At 37.9% G+C, this 16,184-nt stretch overlaps 2 protein-coding genes across 12 annotated transcripts in view; both read right to left on the reverse strand.

Moving 5' to 3' along the window:
- Nucleotides 1-1,461, reverse strand: part of LOC126921299 (myelin regulatory factor-like protein) — a 67,588-nt gene extending 66,127 nt beyond the window's left edge. For 3 of the 5 annotated variants that reach the window (XR_007712275.1, XM_050732768.1, XM_050732766.1), the window contains exon 1: nucleotides 788-1,460. Coding sequence is in view for 4 of the 5 variants with exons in the window: in XM_050732768.1 (XP_050588725.1) it covers nucleotides 788-836 (49 nt within the window). In the remaining variant the exon portion in view is untranslated. Of the gene's footprint in view, nucleotides 1-787 lie in introns of all 5 variants that reach the window. The other 2 variants (XM_050732769.1, XM_050732767.1) reach the window with 1 other exon arrangement.
- A 1,093-nt stretch (nucleotides 1,462-2,554) lies between these two features.
- LOC126921307 (tyrosine-protein phosphatase non-receptor type 7-like) lies at nucleotides 2,555-13,853 on the reverse strand. Of its 7 annotated transcripts, XM_050732788.1 has the most exons (10): nucleotides 13,722-13,853; nucleotides 13,240-13,651; nucleotides 12,018-12,228; nucleotides 6,497-6,689; nucleotides 6,208-6,406; nucleotides 5,916-6,131; nucleotides 5,428-5,838; nucleotides 5,038-5,333; nucleotides 4,744-4,953; nucleotides 2,555-4,637 (listed from the first exon to the last, which is right to left on the reverse strand). In XM_050732788.1, the coding sequence occupies exons 4-10, from the start codon at nucleotides 6,517-6,519 to the stop codon at nucleotides 4,523-4,525; spliced, it is 1,470 nt and encodes a 489-aa protein (XP_050588745.1). In that variant the 5' UTR covers nucleotides 6,520-6,689; nucleotides 12,018-12,228; nucleotides 13,240-13,651; nucleotides 13,722-13,853; the 3' UTR covers nucleotides 2,555-4,522. The 7 variants fall into 7 exon arrangements, with proteins under 7 accessions (XP_050588745.1, XP_050588747.1, XP_050588746.1 ...); XM_050732790.1 differs by having other exon boundaries at nucleotides 13,282-13,819; XM_050732789.1 differs by having other exon boundaries at nucleotides 13,236-13,819.
- Between the last annotated feature and the right edge of the window lie 2,331 nt (nucleotides 13,854-16,184).

Raw genomic sequence — 16,184 nt, forward strand, 5'->3', positions numbered from 1 at the left:
GATCTATATCGACGCTATCTTTAGAAATATCTGTGTTCTTACATTCAGTTACATTACATATATAAGATATTTCTGGTTTGGATAGTTTTAGTACATAATAGCTATAATAATTATGATAAGTTAGTAAAATATACTTATATTTTTATATAACTTAATAAAAAAAATAAGGATACTATAATGTTCCGCTATATTCGTTTACCTAAATGTCACGAGAGGTTAGTCCTGCAACTGTTTGAAGCATCTCCGTTAAAAACAAACTCCTCCATATTTACTACTTGATTCGTTGATCGGCCATACTTCGATCAAAAGTATCTACATAAAATCCAACAAATAATAATTCGCAAAAAGGAGAAACTTCTCTGATCATTTTCATACTCTGCATCACTAAGGAACAGGTTTATTAGACTCTAGAATATTCGAGCGGAAAAGAAAGAGAAAAAACGTAGACCGGGTAAGGTCAAACTGGAGCAGGATAACGCTGTTTATCTGGTCATCTGTTTGAGAGCAAGGAGGCTGGAAGACGAAAACGCACGATGAACCGTGTCCGGTGCGTTTAAGGTCAATGCACGGGGAACTCGAAGCAACCGAAGAACGCATTTGTATGGCGCACACGGTAAATGCAAGGTATATGGCGAACGCTAGGGATCCGCGACATTCCCGTGGCTGTCATGCTTGTCAATCGTCGCGAACCGTTCCACCGAGCTGACTGGCGAACGCTTGCAATTTATACATATATCATACACTCGAAACACAAGCGGTAACAAAACGAAACTCTGATGGTACTCACCGAGAATCGCCTGGAGGGTTTGCTCGTCCCCGTCCCCGATGACATCCATACCTCCGTTGATAATCGGACCCCTGAGATCTTCCGGGCCCGATCAACGGGCCCCATTTTGTCTCCAGGCTAGAATGTCACTCGACGCGACGTCCCACATAGTACGCAACGTTTAATGTAACTCTCTTCCGTTTTTCTCTCTATCTCTCTTTCTCTTACTGCCTCCTTCTCTGTCGCCTTTCTATCTGTTATTCTCAGTCTCGCGGTTGCACTGTCTGTCTCTTTTTAATCGTATGTTTCCCTCGAAATTTCACCAAATAAGATAAGTTCACTCCTTCCGTGTGGTCACTCCGTGTTTCCTCGCACCTTCGAACGCAGCGACACGATCTACGAGCGATCGACGTCGAGAATCGACACGGTGAACGACAATGAAAGCATCGCAAAGGAAAAAAAGATTACTCCAATACAGTATCCGAAAGAAGTCACTACTTGAACCAACTTTTGTATATCGTCTTTTTGTTCTTCCTTTTCTTTTTTTCTTTTGATTCTTTTGAATTCAACGAAACGATTTCTCTCTGCGTTATTCTACTGCTGACTCGTACACCCAGGAGCCGTGTCGAATCCCGAGGCGCGGACTAAACTTCAGTTCCGTGGCCGATACCACACGCACACAATACGTAATACATGCAAACGCGCCCCGTGCATGTCGCGCCGAGAACGAGCTGGTCACGTGATACGCGTCAGTCTTCGAACTGCAAGGTTTGAAAGAACCGCGCATCGTCGCTCGCTCGTGAAAATGTCCTTTGATTTTGTAGTTAATGGTTGTTGATTCGAGTTTTCGTTGTGGAGTGGTCGATGTTACTTAAGATATCATTGCGTGATGTATTCGTTGAAACGCTGTAACAATTTATATGGTAATTTTAAGGTGTAAACAGGCGTAAATGAAGCTGAATATCGATGAAGCAATTTATACGACTCAAGATGGCGGCACCAAACTTGTCGGCGTTTCGCGCGGTAAAACGAAATCAGTGGATTTGACGTCGGAGTGGTTGTTTTAAAAAGTGCGAGTACATTTCCTGCAGATTGAAAGGATTGTCATCAATTGTACGTGTTTGGAGATATGTAAGTTATTAATATATTTTTCATTTGTATACTCGAAAAAAATGCAATGTAGTTCTCGTGATTATTTATTTTTTTCACTTGTTAATGATAGTATATGTGAGTACGTATAATGGGATTTCTAGAATACAGAATAATTTCTGATTGGCTATAAAAATAGAATTTTATTCTTAATAAATAATGTTCGATGTCATTTCTCAAAGTAACAGTTATATAGAACGATCGTAACACATATGTTGTATATATAATATATACATACATTACATTTCTTATAATCTAGAGAATATTAAACAGATGATATGTAAGGAACGTTGGTATCATTTTTTTATAATATATACACTACAGATTGAATTAATTTCATGGTACATATAATGCAAACGTTTGATAACATTTTCTACGGAAATTTATATTTTAATGTATTAATCAAAATGGCGGAGTACGAGTTGAATCCACGAATTGAATTTAACGGACTTTATTTTTGGAAATAAATATACAAATAATTTGTTGGTAAAGTATAGAAATTTGAATAAACATAGAAAATAACTTACTGAAATTCTATTATAAAATCATGATAATTACAAATAATAATTCTTCGCAAACAAAATTTAACATACGTGGCCGCGATAGTACTCCACCTTGCCAAAAAATTACACGTAAACATTGCATGGGTACTATAAACATTTATTACGTCACATAAGTACAGTTGAACACCAAAGGGTTTCTAAATTATTGTTATTGTTATCGTTACGTTATTAATACGTTTACATTAAAGTTTGCCCAAGGCTTTATATGTATACTCATAAATAATTTACTCTCAATTTGCTTACACAAATACATAGTCTCTTAAATATATTTTGCTCTCTGTACAACATATGTACAAGTATATATATATGTATATATATTAGTATATATGTATACATATCACAATCTTTCGCTCAAAAATACACGTTCACACTTGTTCACTTACAAAACAGAAAAATTCTGAGGCATTATATCGACAATTCGAATAGTTGATGTTATAACACATTCGATCAACAGACTGTATATCTTAAAACAACATTTGAACTCGCTACGGCATATCCATACAGACAATTGTCAATTTTGCATACAATTGTAGCAGTCTGAAATCGAAACGCACAACTTAGTGGAATTACGGTGAGAATTAATTATAAAAAAGAACGAATCAAAGATTCCATTACAACGATCGATAATCATAGATCTTACAGAGTCTGCAATATATCTCGTAACGGTATGCGATAGTAATGAATATTAATAACTTTGATACAACATCGAAATCGAGTTATATGCAATATTTCTATGCAGAGAGACATTTCTGTTCAAACTATTGCCATTCTTGTTAATAAGTTCTTTTCAAATTTTGCCTAGAAGCTCGTAACCACACTTATTGTCACCTATAGACTAATACAATATTCAACCAAGCAAACCGATTATTATCAAGAAAAAAAAGCAATGGCTTCTTTAGTCGCTAATTCATAACATTGTATTGGAATTTCATTAAATATTAATTTATTCAAGCAGTAAACAGAATAAATAATTATAGTTTTGTACATAATACTTAGAGAGAATGTTATACAACAACTATAACCTTGCTTTACTATATGAGGAATCCATAGTTTGCTTTTCGAGGTTCAGATCAACAAATCCATCCTACAATTTGCTATCTCTTTTTCTCCTTTCTTTTTTCAAGTAAAACTACGTTTCTTATGATCTTATAACATCATGGATTTTGTTTTGGATCAGAGAAACATATTATCTCTAGTTAGATTTATAACTTATATAATAAACATATTGTACTACCTGCATTCAGTCTTTATTGATAAATTAATTAAAAGTCATGGAAATCAGCGTGTAAGTTTTACCGTTAAATTAACTAGGAACTACAAATAGGATAAAAATATTTTAATCGACGTGGGTCCCAATTTTATAATAATTTGCTTTTCTGTATATATGGTTTCATTTTGAAATAATCATTAACAGCTTTTAGCATTCATTTCTTTAACTGTAGTGTTAGACAGCAACATCAATTTTGTAACAGTTTGCTGCATTGGAAGCTAACAAAGAACTGCTTGTAGAAAGTATAGGATTCTGAGAATATTATAGATGCAAGTATTTATAACTGACAAATCTAATTTGTAACACATAGAGAATGCATAAAAATCTGAATCGATACACAGATAAACCCTGATATCTCGTGAGTCAAATTGAAATATTTTTTTTTTTTTTTTTCATTAGTCAAACAGTTTTAATTCCGTTTAAGAATATCGTACTCTTTAGAACATGAATCAATAAACCGTTTATCTTTGTCTTGAGCTTTGTGACTGATATTAATTGTCAACAATTCGTCATGGCAGTATAGAAATGGCAGCTTATTTAGTGAGACAAAACTCATCTTGAATAGCTGAAAGACAGATAAGACATCCGCTGGTCTAAAGTTGAGATTCTTTCCATAGAATTTCCTCCATGGTATAGATATTCACACCTGGACGAAGTAATATGTTGCAGACAATATCTCATAGTCGTTTCGTAAATCTTTTCATAGTAATTCTCAAACGAATTTTTTCTTCTAGTGAACTGTTATCAATTCCCACAATTGCTTTGTTTATGGTTTCAATCTCCTGAACTCGACGCTTTACCACCATCAAGCGTCTGTTCGTACAGACAAAGTGCACGATGAACGAATTCGTACTGTTCTGCCGTCTGAACCATACCGCCCCTGTCATATCTAAAAAAAAAGATGTAATTTTTAAATATTCAAATCTAGCAACATATAATTTAACTCGCAATTAAATTACCGGATTTCAGTTTAATTATAAGAAAATATCTTGTACCTCATTTGACATAAAATACCCAACACGTCAACATTTCCATCTCTTAATAGCTGTATCATTCCTGTGGCTAAAGCTATGAAACAACCAGTTCGTCCAATTCCTGCACTGCAATGAACAATAACCGGACCTGGTAAAGAATTTATTTCTGCAGCTAAACTAACAAGAGTATCCGCAGCTTGAGGTACGGCATGGTCCGGCCATGAATCATACCTATAATTGTTTGTTAGTATTACATTAAGAGCTTTAATAGCACCACTCGAAATAACCAAAACATAGCAGATTTAATCTAATTACCAATAATGCTGCACGTGTCTTCTGTCTCCTTCGTATCGAAGTTCTAAATCTCTGATTATGTAACCTTCTCTCGTATCGATAGAGTTAACGATGATGGTAAACGGTCCACTTTGCATGCGATTATTTTTGTCCAGCGGAAAATATGCTTCGCATTTTGTTTTCGCGGCCTCGTATAGCTTCGTCATCATAACTATCGCGGGTACTTTTTCTGCCCAGACCATTCTCCAGAAATCACCCACAGTGTGAGGTAATGGTCCCTGCGTTGCAATATAGCGAACATCTTCTCCATCATAACCCTGTTAAATTGAAATCAATAAACTTAAATTGAAATTTTGTATATTTAAATAACTTCAATTTTTGTGTATTCCATTTTGTCCTGAACGTACGTACCCGAATATAATTGGCATTAATATAACTAGAAAGAGGATCATCAGCAGAACCCGGTAAAACCACCCTCGACTGTGGGTTTGGTAATACGGAACAATATCTATTCTTCACCCCGGATCCACAAATATCTAATTTCTCAGGCAAGTTGAGAGGAACCTCCCAAAACTCTTTGTGCAACGATGCTGGATCACTGATTGCTTTTTTAAGTTGGGCTCTTGATAGAACATTTCCGGCACTTAATAAAAATTCCTCCGCGGTACATTCGCGGGTAGGCGTGACAATGTGTGGTGGACTTTCCGGAGGAGGTGCCAATTCTATAGTCAAACTTGCACTTGATCCACGTCGTTCCAATAATCCTTTAGCTTTTATACATATTGGTTCTGGTCTGCGTTCTGGTATCGCCACCGACATTACCTAAGGATAGAGGAATTCGTCAATATTGTAGTTGTTACTTGACGACTATCTACATTATTCTAAATAATGGAACATGCCTCTGGTAAACCAGTAGCTTGTGTGACTGATTGGACAGTCTGAACAGATTGAATGGATGGTTTTGCTGCAGGTTGATGAACCCATTCAATCGATCCTTTTCCAGGCTTGATAGGCTTTTCTGGATGACCTACAGCACCTTCCTCTACCAAACCTCTCCTGTCACCATCCTCTGTATCTTTTTCACGCGACATTTGTTTCCGCAGCCATAACAAAACCTGAAAAAGAAATGAAATTAGACATAAATATCTTGCCTATCCATATGCAATGGATGGTGTAGAATTGAAATCTTACCAGGAATGTAAAGAGAATAGCGCCACCGATGGCGCAAAGTACTACGAACAGAGGCAATTGCCAGTCTGGCCATGATAAATTTGCAGTGGAGCGTACCTCCTGACCTGTACGGGTACTAAGTTGAGCTGCTTGCAAATCCATTCCAGCATCATCCAGTCCCGTTATGGACTGTGGGATCCTATATACCAAAAATTGATATCTTAAATTGATATCAAATTTATTGCTATGTGAGTTAATAATATTTATTAATATATAGTTAATAATAGGCAGAAAGTTTTTGATTATGTACCTATGATGAGATCTAGCAGACATTCCCTCTGTAGATGGTAATAAAGGAATAGGCAGCACAGTATCTGCGTGCCACCTTTGTCCAGTAATTAAGTAAAATTTCTCCAAGGGATCTGATCTGTCATCGTTGCTAGATATGTCGTAATAATTTGCATCATTTACATAATGTTTAGTCAGAGGAGTACTCGTACTTCCTGCAACAAAAGTTTTAATTCATTGGATTCAGATTGTTTTCAAAAATCCAGTATCATAATATATTATATTGCTATTTTATGTTGTATCATACTACGAAGATGGTTAAGGTCAATGATTAATATCGATATATTAAAAATAATTCAATTAATTTCTACAAAAAATCTTATCTATATCTCTATCACTATCTGTACAAAGAATGTTATTAGATATGAAATATCCTTTAATGTCATAATATAACGACACTCTTAACACACTCACAGTAATTGACATTCGTTTATCTCGAGAATAACAACCAATATCATTAAGATATACAGAATATAAATATAAAGTATTTGCGCGACCTGACACGTGGGGGAGCACACGCGTTATGTCAGAACCTCAACAAAAAAAGAGCAACACGTTTTACGTTCTCTCTTTTATTAACGCAATATCAAACACCTCTCCATGATTTCGTACGATCTATCATTTAACAACGATATGTTCCACTCGACGATAATTTGAATTCCTTTGAGTCTCATAAAGATATCCTCGGAAGCGATTTCTTCCGACTTCCGTGCGGTTACGCAGGAAGTAAACATCGCGTCAATTTTATGAACGAAACACCAAGGAAACTCTGAAGTGGGGAAGGGTAACAAACGCGAGCAGATGGAGTATACACCAATGAGAGAACTGCATGTGACAAGTGGATGAATAGACGTCGTTTCAGTCACTGACACAACTGTACACCGTGTGTATACATCCACTTCCCATTTACACACAAATACGAAAGCGAAGAACACGAATAAACTACATCCTGTTTTCTCGACCGTGTGTATAGAGAGAACTAACGTATACGTATCAATGTATGTATATGATGTTCACACAAATGAAAAAAAAAAAAAATATTTAAAAATATAAAAAAAAATTCAATCGGTACCTCTCGTCAGAAACAAACACACGAAGAATACGAAGACTGTACGATTAAGAATAACGTACGAGCCGCGATTTGAAAGTAGCGGCTGCGTGGACATGTAAACAGCCATGTTGATATCGTTAACAGAAACCAGTCTGTCTCGTCTGCGCAAGCTTCTCGTTCGAACTGTCGAAGACATCGTTCGTGTACCCTGACCTGGGCTTCGGTTTACTTCGGCCTTGCACTCGGTTATGTACGGGAGTATATACCGGCCAATCAGCGGCAAGATACACGCAAATGACAGCCAATCGCGTGCTCGATTTACTACCAACGCCAGGAATTTGGCGGGAGGGACTCAAGGTGAATGAAAGCGAAGCACGTGCAACTAATGATAGTAAAGTGCATTCGGAATCAAGTTTTACGTTTGCCCATTGAGACCGGAGCGAGAAGCGTTTCTGTGTTGCGTCTCGCCATTGCACGACTACACGATGTTTCGATTCGTTCGATTTCGACGTCGCGCTCTCACGCGGTCGGTGTCGTATTCTCTTCCGGTAATACCGTTCTTTTTCTTCGCGTTAATAAGGAGACCTCTTTTGACGATTATGCGAGTACACTGTGATTCATAAGTAACGGCACATTCCGAAATACAGTACATACAAGTTTTAAGCTTTTGAAGTTTCTACGATCTCTTATGTAATATATAAGATTTTGATCTATTATGTCGAAAATATTTGACTTCTTTCGATATCTTATATAAGTTTCCAGGATTTTTACGATTCCCATGATGTTTCAAGATTTGTCGGAACTTTGCATATTCAGGATTTATTGGAACTTTAAAGATTGAAGATTTATCGATACTTTTGAGAATTTTAAATCACTCTGGAAATGACTCAAACTTGCACACTGTCAAAAAGCTTTAAATCGCTTCGAAGTTGAGATTCAAATATTTGTCGCTATTCATAAATTTCCAGATACTTTGACCGACAGCTCAGAAATTAAACAACTCGAAGACAAACAGTTTTTCAACCAAACAAGATTGTTCTACGAATATTACGACTTTATCGTTGCATATTGGTTTCTAAAAATGAACTTTATTTCGTTGTAATATACTATTACGTATAACTCGGCAAGAAGAAAATTATTGCAGACCTTTTCACTTTTAATTTCGTAATTCGGTTACACAATTACAAAGATAAACAAGTGTCTGATTACTTTTGAGCGCCAGTATACATATATCTACAGAGAGTTCGTCGCGATGAACAAAGGGGATTATACTATTTATATTACTTCTATCGTTAAGGGAATTCAGTTTATGAATAAATCAAAGCAAGAAGAACACGCGTATCTCCCTAAGAGCCGTTTATGGGTCATGGATACCCGTCACGGTGGTTAACATTAAAAGAAATATTTTTCTGATGCGCTGACGCATCTTGGGGATGAATCATTCCACACACATATACTCTATGAAATTAAAGTTTGTCACGAAGAAACGAAAGAATAAAAAAAAAAAGAAAGAGATGAAAAATTCGATCATCTTGTAACGTATTACCGTGTATAAAAACTCTGTCGAAACACTGCCTCATGTTTGCCTCCATATTATACTTTTCCATTCGTTTGAAATCGTTAAACGACCGTGATTTTTCTACGATTCTTTCTTCACACAAGCAATTTCGATCGATTGACGTAAAACAAGCGATGAAGCAATCTTCCTTTATCTCGTGACAGACACATGATGCAAAACGGCGTCGATCTTGCTCCAAATTAAAAAGCAATAGTCTGTTAATATTGGCTCGATTTTATCAATTGTTCATCGGTTAAGACAGCATTGAATCGAGCGAACGTCTACGCGCGTGTCTTACGCGTTTCTCAAGAATATCTCAGTGAATCAGAAAACCGGATGTCGCCCATTCATCCCTGCCATACGGCCGACATCCAATATTCGTTCTGTCGAATTGGTTCTTCTGCTTCTATTTATTCTTCTATCTTCCAAATTTCCACAAACAAAATTCTACTATCGTAATTTATAATTTCGACATCTAAAATTGTATCCTCTGAAATATTTGTCTTCTTTCTTTCAATCTCTACTCGTCGATATGTATTTTTCTTTCTAACGAGTGTTTCAACGTTCAAGTCTTTAACGTTCTTCCCTTTAAGTTGAGTCAATGTTGAGTAGCAGCATACTGCAATAATTACTCATATAACACACTACCGGTACTGTATTCCACGAAGCTGATGTTCAACGAACTGCGGTTTCTCTGAAGCTGCCTACCGATCCCTGTCACTCAACAATACTGATCAACTGCCATTGTTGTAACACCGGTACAGGCTGAAAAAATCGATAAACCACCGTAACAGAACCGAATCTTCGAAACTACCCCTTCTTTATCCGACGGATTCGTAAATTAATTGATTCGAGATCGATGTCATGGACGAGCGGAGCCAATTCTGCTATCGGTAATTACTCGTACGTCTTTTGGCATGATTGATCGTACAAAGTAATTCTTAACAGAAAACATCCGTGTTTTCCGTATTTTTCACCTTCAAGAAAATATATCTGAAATGCGTGCCGGGTGACTACGTTTACTCGATAACACTGAGTACGTTAATTACACGAACGATTTTACGACTAATCGACTGACCGATCGTACGACGATAATTGTTAAAAAAGAAAAAACATTCAGGTATTCTGTACTTTCTAATTTTCAAAAAACAATATTTCGGACACACGTTGTTTGGTCACGTTTACCCGACAGCACTGAATACTTCGATTACAAAACAATCTGCCTTTTAATAAACACTTTTTCCGCTAACATTCGATAATGTCCTTACAACTGACTCAACGATAAGATAAATGGGCGAATTGTTAAAAAGGTTCGCTGTTTGCTTATGAATCACTCGTCGAATTTAATATGTATCTCGACATGTATTTTCAATAGGTTGAGAAATCGCGATGTGGAGTCGAGGTCATAAGTATAAAGAGAAACTGATGTAAATCCGCAATGAATGAAAAGAAAATCGATGAAACACAGATCGAAGCACTGGGAGGGAAAATTATTGGCAGAGACGAAGTTTTGCGAGTGTACGGGAGCGTAGAACCGTACGGATCGTAGGGCGGTCGTGGCACCGACTAAATTAGAGGCTCCATTCACCCTTCGGAGAGAGCTTGCGAGCTTTCGCAGGGCGCACGCAGCCAGACACGCACTTGCGTAAAATTGCGTGTCGTCGATTCGAACGAGAAACGCGTGGGCAGTATCGAGACGTCTCTCAAGGGTTCTCTTTTTTGTCCAATACTTCGCCGAGGGAAATGCAAACATAAGAGGGAGAAAAATTTAGAGATTCGCCGGAATAAAGTCCTCGTTGCCTAAATGTCTCTCGACTATTTATGACTGTTTATCATTTCGCAAATTCTTTCAATTTTTTTAAAAAGATCAATTCTGACTATATATGTAAAAGATTATTTACACGCCACATTTGTAAATTTAATGAAAGAAAATAGGGGTTGATTTCCAAATCGATTTTTCGACAAGATAATTGAGGAACATTCGATATAGAACATAAGAACTTAAGCAAAAAGTGAATTACAATTATATTCATACGGAGAATTGTTCGTAGTATAGCGCAGTTAAAGAATGTTATCGCGAATGTTGAAATTAATTTTTCAAGAACAGCATGGAAGAATATTCCGGAGAATAACATCGTGTATATAAATTACGATTGTAAATTTACGTAACAGGATGCATTGACGTTTCCCTTTGTTAAAAAAGAAACTTGGAATCACCCTATTAATTACCGTAGGGCGACGGGGCACGATAAATTGTCAGTCAAAGGATTTTACCTTCCTTGCCATCCTCGAACTCGATGAAAAGTCATTTAACATTTACTACAAAACCTTGGTTATTCATCGTGAGTCATTGGCCGCTGTGCTCGTGACGACCGTTGATAAAGCGCATTTGCAAATCGTCGAACGCTCTATCGATTACCTCTATAGCGTTAAAAATATGTAACATTCTTCAAATTATTTTACCTTATTTAAAAATTTTACAAAGGGAATTTTAAATTTCTAGTTATACAACTTCTATAATTTTACTTTTATCTTTATATTTATCGCTGGAAAATATTGAATTAATCGCGTGTTGCCAACCAATTAAGGGCAAATTTCTAGCTTCTAATTTTATAAATTTTACAGCTTTACTTTTATACTTTAATGCTCGTTAGATGGAAATACCTAATCTGGTCGCGATTAAGCTGTTTGAAAATTCGTAATTTTATCCAGCCAGAGAAGAACGACAGAGCGAGTGAAGATATAACGAGCGTGGAAAGAAAATCTGCGAAAATTGCGAAAGTTTTACGGAGCTTATTTTCGAAAGCGTAGGTGGGAAAGAAAATCGTGGGGACAGTTTCTAAGAGCAATAAACATAACCACTCTAAGCAGTACCTTGACATTTCCTTTTTGAGACGTTTTGCTTGGTCAGTCGGGGCTTCCTTCGTCCAGAAAAGCGGCTGTAACGCCGTGTTAAAAAGCAAAAGAAGAGAGGATAATCCTACGGCAATTTTCTCGATGCTTATTCGCCAAGCACGTGCGACGTGCAACTCCGCGACTTCCGTTCGTTATCTCTGACTTCCTTCTTTTTTTCTTCCTTGCACGCCTGCAATCGTACGAAAATCACGCACATATTGAATATCTAATGTCAGAACGAATATTTGTAAACATAATCGAATATTTAATATTAATTAACATGAATATCTAACGCAGATTCTCTGAGAAACCAAACCGGTGAAATCCACGTTTCATTCGTTTCTAAATTTCATCGCACAAGTACGTAATTAATATATTCATTGCCCGCTAAAGAAATGATTTACTTCAATCGGTTCATTGGTCGTAAGAAGGTGAAACGAACAACGATAAATTCTACGGTAGCAAACAACGATGTTTGTATCGTCATATTCTGTAACTGAATGGAATTCGATAGAAATAAGACATCGATTAGAAAAATGTATGAAGTAATAGTGACAGAATGTTCGGCTGGAGAATTGCTCTTGAAATATTAATAGTTAATGGTGATCGCGTGATTGCATTTTTAACAAAAGATGATACGAGCCGCCACCGCGCCGTTAAAGTAAATTAGACTATACCGAATCGATTTCCCGGCGGTAGGTTGTCTCATGGTAGAATGACTCATAGGAAATCTACGTGACCGTACTTCTGAATCGTCTAATTAAAACGTTGCTTAGCCTCGCACGCGAATGTAAATTTCAATAATTTCATTTTAATTTCCTAATTATCCTCAAGCAAATTACGATCATATGCAAATAGGAAAAAATTTACGATCAAACCTTCGTTTATATTTCCTTGGATCGTTTTATCGTTCATCTGTAACGACCGATCTTTAAGGAATAAATGGATCGCTGAAAAGCCACGCCGAGCAACCCCATAAATGATAACGCACAGAAAAATCACAATTACAGGAATTATTTTTAGAAAAATTGATCTCAGAACTCGTAATTACCTATACTATCTGCTACGAACGAGTAATTAATATTCATCGAAGGAAACAATGAATTTATTTCCAAAGAATTGATTTATGTGTCTATAAATCCTATCGCGTAAAAGTGGAGTTAGTCAATTCGCACGATTTAATGGAAATCAACGTACTCACCGCCTCGGATCGAATCAAAATCCGTGGGTAACGCCCGCTCACCTTTAAGTACACATAAAACACTGGTCGGTTAGTTTCTCGGTCAACATCGCGTTCCCCATTCGGTGTCCCCTATCAACGAGCGCGATCCTTGAAAAATTCATTGTCCCACGTCTGTCACGTTTCAAGCGGAACAAACGGCAAACACCACCGCAACGGTCCATTCAGAGATCACCAGCGAAGGATCGTCGGCGTCGATTCACCCCTCAGCGTGTTGCGGTTGTTACAAGTAGTTGACCATCAGCCGCGCGCGTGTACTCCGCGTGAGACTACGTATATCCTTGATAAAACGGTGTTTTCGCGGCTTTTCTCTCCTATCTTTCCTCGATTTCTTGTCTCGTCTCGTCTTATCGGTCTTTGTCCCCTTCCGAACCTTTAGAACGATAGATATCGGTCAAGATTTAATCAACGCGTAAAAGTCTATTATGTAGCAGTCTACCAACGTTCGTCGTCCGAGTTTGGATCGAGGAACAACGTATCAATCAGATCTTGTGACGAGGTGGAAGTCGCGCGACGCCGACCACTTGCATCGGACGCATCTGAATGGCGTCTGAACGGGTTGCAAAATGACGGCCAACTGCATTCACCTCTTTCGGTGGCCGTGGAGGGTGGCGAGGTGGAGTGCAGACGCGCGCATTCGTGACACGGATACGAGGCGACCCACCTTCCCCTCTTTTACAGTGCACAACCACCAGCCAACCCCGCTTCATCCCCCGAATGAACCAGCCGCCACGATCGACAGGGTGCTGCGGCTACCGATGGTGTCGCTCTTTCTTCTTCCTCTCTCACGAACCATCCCTCCTGGTTACTACCTGCATACTTTTCCATTGCCTCCACCCCGTTTTCGAGGTTGCCACGCATCGTTCGTCTTTATGAGAGAGGACGGGTCCATGGCTCGCCTGTGTGCGCTGCTCCGTGTCTTCGTGTGTCTTTTCTTTCAGCTTCGACGGTAAGCAGTTTCACGCTATATTATTTTCGGATAGTTCAGGGACGGTTTAATCTCGCGTGGAGATTCATCGGTCCGGTCGGCGTTTTGCTCGACCTATTTTACGGCCGTTAGGGTAATTCGGTTTTCGAAGGCGTTCGACAAATCGCTGGATGGAAAGGCAAGGGCGGATCGATCGAACTTTTAAAATAAATCCTTGTTAAACCCTTGTAATAGAAAGTCACGCCTCCGGTTCGTAGTATTTTACGGTCAAAACGCAAAGGAAGTTGCTTCTATTTGAAGAACTGGCGGGAAAGTCCATTTTTCTTGATTCTTATTTTTTTTTTTTTTTTTTTTTTCACGGGATGGACGAGAAGAAGTATTTCCATTTGATAGATTGAAAAATATAAATCTTTCGGAAATAGTCGACTTATCGATACTGTGTTTCGTAAGAGACAAGTAACGCTAGTTTAATCGTAGTGTCAGCCGCTTGTTAGCGTTTCATAAAATGTTAGACGTACACACTCAGCCGCGTATTCAACTGATTTTAAAATCAAATACGAAGATAGCATTGATGTGGAATTGGTCGATAACATGCTGGATTTTATTATTGCTCCTCTATAAAAGATAGAAAATGTGCATGTTCATTTATAATGAATTTGCGGCCTGGCTGTAAACTTGGAGTATTGAATTAATATTAAATGAATAACTAACAGTAAGTATGTTAATTACAAACATGATACTAGCTATTCGAAAGATAAGGGATGAAATTTACAGTGATACTATGGGGTTAGTCGATGACAGGATTTCATGGAGCCAGTAACGAAAAAATTACCCTTCTTCGTGGCTGCTCAATTTTTCACCGGTGCATCTTACCCCTAAAAGACAGGGTGCGCAACGTTGTCTCCTCGCTACAATTTACGTTCCCATCTTACATTTTTGCACGCGAGAAAACACGAGGTGTCTCTTTCGACTCCCATTTTCGCCTTCCTGAACGAGAACGAGTCCTTTTAACGATGCATTATACTAATGCGAAGGGAAGAGCAAAAGATGAAAGAAGAAAAAGAAGAAAAGACAGAGAAGAAGAGAAGATACTCAACGAGTACATATAAAAAGGAAAGAGAAGAAAAAGCAACTTGGTGTCTTACGTATCAAACTTTTTTCAGTTTAAATATCGATTATCATCAGCTACTATCGGTCGTTCTCCAACCCCTTTTATTCACGTAGAAGAGAAAGTATAAAAAGTAACTTCGATCTAAATACTTTACACGAAATTTCTTGTATCACATGATCGATTACAAGCCTCTACCGTCTATCCATTGTGTCATTCGTGTATGTACAAAACTAACATCGATGCAAGTATTTCGTGTCAAATTTCTTGTACCATAAACTCGATTACAATCTCCTATTGTCGACCTACTTTGTCCTAATTCGTTTTTCAATCCCCTTCATTCACGTAAAAAAGCAAGTTCGTTGCAAGTGCATTACGTCGAGTTTCTCGTACCATAAAATCGATTACAATTTTCTATCGTCGACCTACTTTGTCCTAATTCATTTTTCAATCCCGTTCATTCACGCGAGAAGGTAACTTCGGTCCAAGTGCGTTACATCGAGTTTCCCGTACCACAAAATCCATTGCAATCTTCCACTGTCCTAACCTATCTTGTCCTAATTCGTTTTTCAAGCCCGTTCGTTCGCGTAGGAAAGCAAGTCCGTCGCGCCAAAACTTTCGTATCATAGAAACGATTATAATCCCGTAGTAGCCATCTATCTTGTTCTCGTTCGTTTCTCAATGCCCCGCCCGAAAAAAGTAACTATGATTCAAGTGGGTTGCGTCAAGTTTCTCGTGCCATAAAATCGATTACAATTTTCTATCGTCAACCTACTTTGTCCTAATTCATTTTTCAAGCCCCTTCGTTCGCGCGAGCAGGTAATCGAACCGCGTTACATCGAGTTCCTCGTCCCATAAGATCGATCATAA

Source organism: Bombus affinis, chromosome 10, assembly GCF_024516045.1.
Source record: "Bombus affinis isolate iyBomAffi1 chromosome 10, iyBomAffi1.2, whole genome shotgun sequence".
NCBI lineage: Eukaryota > Metazoa > Arthropoda > Insecta > Hymenoptera > Apidae > Bombus > Bombus affinis.

What these genes read in the sequence shown, in the direction of transcription:
- LOC126921307 (XM_050732784.1), bottom strand. Translation starts at nt 7,781, where the DNA reads ATGTCTTCGACAGTTCGAACGAGAAGCTTGCGCAGACGAGACAGACTG. An exon ending in TCTGCTAGATCTCATCATAG is followed by an intron (nt 6,407 to 6,496) that starts GTACATAATCAA and finishes TATCAATTTAAG; the next exon opens with ATATCAATTTTTGGTATATA. An exon ending in GGTATTTTATGTCAAATGAG is followed by an intron (nt 4,638 to 4,743) that starts GTACAAGATATT and finishes CTTTTTTTTTAG; the next exon opens with ATATGACAGGGGCGGTATGG.